General features: G+C 46.5%; 1 protein-coding gene across 2 annotated transcripts in view; it reads left to right on the top strand.

Moving 5' to 3' along the window:
* The first annotated feature begins 4,240 nt into the window (after positions 1 to 4,240).
* LOC135511554 (dedicator of cytokinesis protein 1-like) overlaps positions 4,241 to 9,111 on the top strand; it is a 136,582-nt gene continuing 131,711 nt past the window's right edge. For both annotated transcript variants that reach the window (XM_064933038.1, XM_064933039.1), the window contains exon 1: positions 4,241 to 4,412. In XM_064933038.1, the coding sequence (XP_064789110.1) occupies positions 4,370 to 4,412 (43 nt within the window). In that variant the 5' untranslated portion in view covers positions 4,241 to 4,369. The remainder of the gene's footprint in view (positions 4,413 to 9,111) is intronic.

The following is a 9,111-nucleotide window of genomic DNA, read 5'->3' as shown; positions in this document are numbered from 1 at the left end:
GGTAGGGTAGCCTAGTGGTTAGAGTGTAGAGGCGGTAGGGTAGCCTAGTGGTTAGAGTGTAGAGGCGGTAGGGTAGCCTAGTGGTTAGAGTGTAGAGGCGGCAGGGTAGCCTAGTGGTTAGAGTGTAGGGGAGACAGGTAGCCTAGTGGTTAGAGTGTAGAGGCGGTAGGGTAGCCTAGTGGTTAGAGTGTAGAGGCGGTAGGGTAGCCTAGTGGTTAGAGTGTAGGGACGGCAGGGTAGCCTCGTGGTTAGAGTGTAGAGGCGGTAGGGTAGCCTAGTGGTTAGAGTGTAGAGGAGGCAGGGTAGCCTCGTGGTTAGAGTGTAGAGGCGGTAGGGTAGCCTAGTGGTTAGAGTGTAGGGACGGCAGGGTAGCCTAGTGGTTAGAGTGTAGAGGGCGGCAGGGTAGCCTAGTGGTTAGAGTGTAGGGACGGCAGGGTAGCCTAGTGGTTAGAGTGTAGGGACGGCAGGGTAGCCTAGTGGTTAGAGTGTAGGGACGGCAGGGTAGCCTAGTGGTTAGAGTGTAGAGGGCGGCAGGGTAGCCTAGTGGTTAGAGTGTAGGGACGGCAGGGTAGCCTAGTGGTTAGAGTGTTGGACTAGTAACCGGAAGGTTGCAAGTTCAAACCCCCGAGCTGACAAGGTGCAAATCTGTTGTTCTGTCCCCTGAACAGGCAGTTAACCCACTGTTCCGAGGCCGTCATTGTAAATAAGAATTTGTTCTTAACTGATGTGACTAGTTAAATAAAAAATTAATAATAAAATATATATATTAAGTAGCTTATAAACGTGCTTTTTCTTATCCAATAATTCCACACTCACGCGTTTATCTGTCTGTATTCTTGTGGTAAATGATCCTACATCATAATGACATCACAATACCCCACAATGACATCACAATACCCCATAAAGACATCACAATACCCCACAATGACATCACAATACCCCACAATGACATCACAATACCCCATAGAGACCCAAGGCCCGTTTTGTTTTCAGAGTTGTATCGGCATTTGTTACAGGTTTAGGTCTACACGTTTCTGGCTCACTTACAACTCAGCGGGAAACAGGAAAACACACACGGAGTCATCGTATTTAGTTGTTTAGGTCCTCAGTCTAATAAACGTTTCAAATTCAAGGTAACTTCCTGGTTCTGATCAACTGTTTTCCCACGCTCTGCCAAACGGCGTCCTCGCCTACAGGTGTGTATAAGTCCACTTTTGTTATTCGAACAGATGGTAATGTCAAGGGAGCGAGAGATAGTACAGAACCTTGTGTATGTAATGCAGTCTGCTTCAAGGTCTGGAACAGACAGGGTATAATGGACTTAAAAAAAATATATATATTTATTGAACCTTAATTTAAGATGGCGGCTGTACCATGCCACTTAAGATTTAACTGTGGAGTGGGCATGTAGGGTTAAAGTTTAAAGTTTAGTCAATTTCCTTTTTTAGTTTTGTGTAGGCTATTGATTTTGTTTTTTAAATAATTTATTTACTGCAAAAGAACCATGTTGAATGATCATCTAGTGAAAGATATCCTGGATACTGAAAGCGATATATTGCTAAATATTATAAGGATTGTCGCCCTATACAGTACGGGTCCAGTGGTTAGAGCGGTGGACTAGTAACTGAGAGGTCCAAGTCTGACAAGGTAGAAATCTGTCCTTCTGCCCCTGAACAGGCAGTTAACCCACTGTTCCCAGACCAGTTAACCCACTGTTCCCAGACCAGTTAACCCACTGTTCCCAGACCAGTTAACCCACTGTTCCTAGGCCAGTTAACCCACTGTTCCTAGGCCAGGTAACCCACTGTTCCTAGACCAGTTAACCCACTGTTCCCAGACCAGTTAACCCACTGTTCCCCTGAACAGGCAGTTAACCCACTGTTCCCAGACCAGTTAACCCACTGTTCCCCTGAACAGGCAGTTAACCCACTGTTCCCAGACCAGTTAACCCACTGTTCCCAGACCAGTTAACCCACTGTTCCTAGACCAGTTAACCCACTGTTCCCAGACCAGTTAACCCACTGTTCCCCTGAACAGGCAGTTAACCCACTGTTCCCAGACCAGTTAACCCACTGTTCCCAGACCAGTTAACCCACTGTTCCCAGACCAGTTAACCCACTGTTCCCAGACCAGTTAACCCACTGTTCCTAGACCAGTTAACCCACTGTTCCCCTGAACAGGCAGTTAACCCACTGTTCCTAGACCAGTTAACCCACTGTTCCCAGACCAGTTAACCCACTGTTCCCAGACCAGTTAACCCACTGTTCCCAGACCAGTTAACCCACTGTTCCCAGACCAGTTAACCCACTGTTCCCAGACCAGTTAACCCACTGTTCCCAGACCAGTTAACCCACTGTTCCCCTGAACAGGCAGTTAACCCACTGTTCCCAGACCAGTTAACCCACTGTTCCCAGACCAGTTAACCCACTGTTCCCAGACCAGTTAACCCACTGTTCCCCTGAACAGGCAGTTAACCCACTGTTCCTAGAACAGTTAACCCACTGTTCCCCTGAACAGGCAGTTAACCCACTGTTCCCCTGAACAGGCAGTTAACCCACTGTTCCTAGAACAGTTAACCCACTGTTCCCCTGAACAGGCAGTTAACCCACTGTTCCCCTGAACAGGCAGTTAACCCACTGTTCCTAGACCAGTTAACCCACTGTTCCCCTGAACAAGGCAGTTAACCCACTGTTCCCCTGAACAGGCAGTTAACCCACTGTTCCTAGACCAGTTAACCCACTGTTCCCCTGAACAAGGCAGTTAACCCACTGTTCCTAGACCAGTTAACCCACTGTTCCCCTGAACAGGCAGTTAATCCACTGTTCCCCTGAACAGGCAGTTAACCCACTGTTCCCCTGAACAGGCAGTTAATCCACTGTTCCCCTGAACAGGCAGTTAATCCACTGTTCCTAGATCAGTTAACCCACTATTCCTAGACCAGTTAACCCACTGTTCCCCTGAACAGGCAGTTAATCCACTGTTCCCCTGAACAGGCAGTTAACCCACTGTTCCCCTGAACAAGGCAGTTAACCCACTGTTCCCCTGAACAGGCAGTTAACCCACTGTTCCTAGACCAGTTAACCCACTGTTCCTAGACCAGTTAACCCACTGTTCCCCTGAACAGGCAGTTAACCCACTGTTCCTAGACCAGTTAACCCACTATTCCTAGACCAGTTAACCCACTGTTCCTAGACCAGTTAACACACTGTTCCTAGACCAGTTAACACACTGTTCCTATGCTGTCATTGTAAATAAGAATTTGTTCTTACTTTCCTGGTTAAATAAAGGTTAAAAAAATAATACAAAAAAATTCTAGAACATCTACTCATTCAAGGGGTTTTCTTTATTTTTACTGTTTTCTAAATTGTTAAATAATAGTGAAGACATCAAAACTATGAAATAACACATATGGAATCATGTAGTAAACAAACAAGTGTTAAACACATTAAAATATAAAACCACAAATGCTGATGCACCAGATACTTAACTAGTCTAAAGAAGGCCAGTTTTATTGCTTCTTTAATCAATACAACAGTTTTCAGCTGTGCTAACATAATTTCTAAAGGGTTTTCTAATGATCAATTACCCTTTTAAAACGATAAACTTGGATTAGCTAACACAACGTGCCATTGGAACACAGGAGTGATGGTTGCTGATAATGGGCCTCTGTACGTCTAGGTAGATATTACATTAATAAACATCTGCCGTTTCCAGCTACAATAGTCATTTACAATATTAACAATGTCTACACTGTATTTCTGATCAACTTGATTTTATTTTAATGGACAAAAATGTGATTTTCTTTCAAAAACAAGGACATTTCTAAGTGACCCCAAACTTTTGCACCATAGTGTAAATCACATCATTATGCGCTTAGTCGATATATTTTCATATTTAAAGTTCAATTCATTGGCCAACCATTAAAAACAAATACGAGTAAGCTCATTTGGGAGAACGATTAATTCAGTATGATACAGAATGATGCAGTAACAGAAGATTACAGTTTTGCATGAATAGTTGCATTTTTTTGAGACCCTTTACATAGCATTCTGTACAGTTACCTTTAGGAAAGTCATAGAGTAAGTAATATATTGCTATATAGACCCGGTATCTATTTGATCTATATTAAAATCTAATTCCAGTTTCTTAGCCTAACGCAGTCCATACTTGATGATCAAAGTGTTTTGTGTTAATTTCCACCCCCTTGTGGAGCGTCCTGTCCAGGCTGACTGTCACTGGGGGAAAATGGCCGCTCGACGTGATTCTATTCACCGACACTGAGAACTCTAAAGTACAGAAAACTCTACAGTCTAATCTGGAACTATTGAAACAAACCCAACCTCAACACGGGGGAGTTTTTAAATGAATAATGTCTCGCTGGGTGCCGACGAAGAAGGAGAAGTACGGAGTTGGTGAGTCTAATAAACTTGCACGTTTTCTCTGTCTAGTCTCGCTGGGTAGCTTGTCGTTCCTACTCTGCATCCGAAGGCACAAGTTTGGGAATAATTGTAATTAGTTTATGATACAGCGCTGCCACGCCGAGATTCACACAATATTCCTAAAGGCCTGACTTGATTTCTTTGCAACACATTTGCCTGAATTTAGGAATGCAAAAGTTTGATAAAATCTTCTGCTATCAGCAACTGGTTTTGCCAACTGGTTTGCATAAAGGCAAAGCGAGGAATCCCTGTCTTTGTGAGCGGACTGCAGTCATCACCGGGAATTGTCAGAGGCGCGCCTAGTTTGCAACACTGTTTCCTGTGTCGTCGGGGCCTGCCACATCGTGGACGTTACAGGACGCGGTTGGAACTTTGTAGCGTTTATTGTTACTTGGTTCAACATACGAGCTACAGTTATTGGTGAACAGAATGGATTTGGTGTAATTGTGATGCCTCATATGTTTTCAATGTGTTTGGAATAGTGCAGGCTACTCTTTCCTCGTCTCTAAGTTCTTTATGTGATTTATTCAAAGTAGATCTGGCAACAGGAGCCCTTAGGGCTGCTGTTTTTTGTTTGAGTTCAGTTTTTGAAATGTGGACACAACTCAAACTGGATACATCTTGAAGTTGAATAGCTCCGTGTTGATTGTTCAACTGTTCTGCCTTATTATTATTCGACCATGCTGGTCATTTATGAACATTTGAACATCTTGGCCATGTTCTGTTATAATCTCTACCCGGCACAGCCAGAAGAGGATTGGCCACCCCACATAGCCTGGTTCCTCTCTAGGTTTCTTCCTAGGTTCTGGCCTTTCTAGGGAGTTTTTCCTAGCCACCGTGCTTCTACACCTGCATTGCTTGCTGTTTGGGGTTTCAGGCTGGGTTTCTGTACAGCACTTTGAGACATCAGCTGATGTACGAAGGGCTATATAAATAAATTTGATTTGATTTGATTGACACATGATCTCTTGGGCGGTATGACCGCCCGCTGTCGGACGTCCTGTCCTGTCTCACCATCAGGCCAGTAACTGAGTTAGGTTTTGGCCTGGCTGGAGTCATTCATTGTAGTGGCCATATTCACTCTCACTCTGGTGTATTGGTAATACGTTGCATTAGGTATAACACATGCTTATTCTCCAAGTACATTTAACCCGGAATTTGATTTGGTGAAGAGGTGCTGCCAGCAATATACAAACAGAATACAGTAACGTTGTTGTTATGCCTAGGCTGCATAAGCTAGTACAGTCTAAATAAGCTAGTACGGGCTAAATAAGCTAGTACGGGCTAAATAAGCTAGTACGGGCTACATAAGCTAGTACGGGCTACATAAGCTAGTACGGGCTACATAAGCTAGTATGGGCTACATAAGCTAGTACGGGCTACACATGCTAGTACGGGCTACATCAGCTAGTACAGGATACATAAGCTAGTACAGGCTATATAAGCTAGTACGGGCTATATAAGCTAGTACGGGCTACATAAGCTAGTACGGGCTACATAAGCTAGTACGGGCTACATAAGCTAGTACGGGCTACATAAGCTAGTACGGGCTACATAAGCTAGTACGGGCTACACATGCTAGTACGGGCTACATCAGCTAGTACGGGCTACATAAGCTAGTACGGGCTACATAAGCTAGTACGGGCTACATAAGCTAGTACGGGCTACATAAGCTAGTACGGGCTACACATGCTAGTATGGGCTACATCAGCTAGTACGGGCTGCATAAGCTAGTACAGGCTGCATAAGCTAGTACAGGCTACATAAGCTAGTACGGGCTACACAAGCTAGTACAGGCTACATAAGCTAGTACAGGATACATACGCTAGTACAGGATACATACGCTAGTACAGAATACACATGCTAGTACAGGCTGTTGTTAGGAGTCTAAACTCCTGGTCATTGCATAGTGATTCAGTAAATATACTACACTGTAGTTAAGACTTTGTTTCAACTGATTTTAAGAAAATAGTTCCAAATATTGATAACAATTCATAGGGAGATCAGAGAAGACTCAACAAGGCCTTCTGATGAGTCAGAGAACTCAACAAGGCCTTCTGATGAGTCAGAGAAGACTCAACAAGGCCTTCTGATGAGTCAGGGAGATCAGAGAAGACTCAACAAGGCCTTCTGATGAGTCAGGGAGATGAGAGAAGACTCAACAAGGCCTTCTGATGAGTCAGGGAGATCAGAGAAGACTCAACAAGGCCCTCTGATGAGTCAGAGAAGACTCAACAAGGCCTTCTGGTGAGTCAGGGAGATGAGAGAACACTCAACAAGGCCTTCTGATGAGTCAGGGAGATGAGAGAAGACTCAAGGCCTTCTGATGAGTCAGGGAGATGAGAGAAGACTCGAGGCCTTCTGATGAGTCAGGGAGATGAGAGAAGACTCAAGGCCTTCTGATGAGTCAGGGAGATCAGAGAACACTCAACAAGGCCTTCTGATGAGTCAGGGAGATGAGAGAAGACTCGAGGCCTTCTGATGAGTCAGGGAGATGAGAGAAGACTTAGGGCCCTATAAAATCCGCATTGCGGGAAAATTCAGACGGAATCAAGGAATCCAGACGTGAAACACTGAACTCACCCATATACAATATGTTTTATTGAACTTAGTTGGAAATCAAAAGTGAAACTTCTATTTAGTCGAATAAGTCTCACTTAGAATATCTTTTGTAATTTTATGTTGACTGAATTCAAGACTTTCTCATTGACCTCCATTCAAAACCACCTGGTCTGTTTCACTCTTTATTCTCTGACCGACAGGGGAGGAGTCAGCCCTCTTGCTTCACCTCTGCCTCTCTGGTCTGGTTGGTTTAAAGGAGCAGACATACCGAAACATACTTCAAATGACTGATTTACCATCCATGTACAATTCAACAGTGACGTGTGCGTTTTAGTTCTCACCTTACATTACTGTGGCCCCTGTCCACAGGAACACTTGTACAGTAATGAGACCAGTGTCATGTGCGTTTTGGTTCTCACCTTACATTACTGTGGCCCCTGTCCACAGGAACACTTGTACAGTAATGAGACCAGTCATGTGCGTTTTGGTTCTCACCTTACATTACTGTGGCCCCTGTCCACAGGAACACTTGTACAGTAATGAGACCAGTGTCATGTGAAGTACAGGGCCCGTTGTCGCTGTCGGCTGTGTGTCTTACCCTTTATGAAGGTTCCCTATTATTACAGTCTCAGGTAGATTGAGGAAGTGGGGAGGCGGTTTAACCATGAATGGCTGTTGTCAGTACAGTAGAACACCGCTTCCCATATAGTGTTGCATTGTGTCTGCTGTCATAGAATGTTTAGTTCCCTTCCTGTAGGAGGGACTTGAGCTCACTGTGTCCCTTCCTGTAGGGAGGACTTGAGCTCACTGTGTCCCTTCCTGTAGGGAGGACTTGAGCTCACTGTGTCCCTTCCTGTAGGGAGGACTTGAGCTCACTGTGTCCCTTCCTGTAGGGAGGACTTGAGCTCACTGTGTCCCTTCCTGTAGGGAGGACTTGAGCTCACTGTGTCCCTTCCTGTAGGGAGGATGTGACATCAGCGTGTCCCTTCCTGCAGGGAGGATGTGACATCAGCGTGTCCCTTCCTGCAGGGAGGACTTGAGCTCACTGTGTCCCTTCCTGTAGGGAGGACTTGAGCTCACTGTGTCCCTTCCTGTAGGGAGGATGTGACATCAGCGTGTCCCTTCCTGCAGGGAGGATGTGACATCAGCGTGTCCCTTCCTGCAGGGAGGACTTGAGCTCACTGTGTCCCTTCATGTAGGGAGGACTTGAGCTCACTGTGTCCCTTCCTGCAGGGAGGATGTGACCTCAGCGTGTCCCTTCCTGCAGGGAGGACTTGACCTCAGCGTGTCCCTTCCTGCAGGGAGGATGTGACCTCAGCGTGTCCCTTCCTGCAGGGAGGATGTGACCTCAGCGTGTCCCTTCCTGCAGGGAGGACGTGACCTCAGCGTGTCCCTTCCTGCAGGGAGGATGTGACCTCAGCGTGTCCCTTCCTGCAGGGAGGATGTGACCTCAGCGTGTCCCTTCCTGCAGGTAGGATGTGACCTCAGCGTGTCCCTTCCTGCAGGGAGGATGTGACCTCAGCGTGTCCCTTCCTGCAGGGAGGATGTGACCTCAGCGTGTCCCTTCCCGCAGGGAGGATGTGACCTCAGCGTGTCCCTTCCCGCAGGGAGGATGTGACCTCAGCGTGTCCCTTCCCGCAGGGAGGATGTGACCTCAGCGTGTCCCTTCCCGCAGGGAGGATGTGACCTCAGCGTGTCCCTTCCCGCAGGGAGGATGTGACCTCAGCGTGTCCCTTCCTGTAGGGAGGACTTGAGCTCAGCGTGTCCCTTCCTGTAGGAGGGACTTGAGCTCACTGTGTCCCTTCCTGTAGGAGGGACTTGAGCTCACTGTGTCCCTTCCTGCAGGGAGGACTTGAGCTCTCTGTGTCCCTTCCTGTAGGGAGGACTTGAGCTCACTGTGTCCCTTCCTGCAGGGAGGACTTGAGCTCTCTGTGTCCCTTCCTGTAGGGAGGACTTGAGCTCACTGTGTCCCTTCCTGCAGGGAGGACTTGAGCTCTCTGTGTCCCTTCCTGTAGGGAGGACTTGAGCTCACTGTGTCCCTTCCTGCAGGGAGGACTTGAGCTCTCTGTGTCCCTTCCTGTAGGGAGGACTTGAGCTCACTGTGTCCCTT

The sequence above is a fragment of the Oncorhynchus masou genome, chromosome 24 (assembly GCF_036934945.1).
Source record: "Oncorhynchus masou masou isolate Uvic2021 chromosome 24, UVic_Omas_1.1, whole genome shotgun sequence".
Classification (NCBI taxonomy): domain Eukaryota; kingdom Metazoa; phylum Chordata; class Actinopteri; order Salmoniformes; family Salmonidae; genus Oncorhynchus; species Oncorhynchus masou.
The sequence above is the reverse complement of the archived record's forward strand: the minus strand, read 5'-3'. Positions and strand labels throughout refer to the sequence as shown.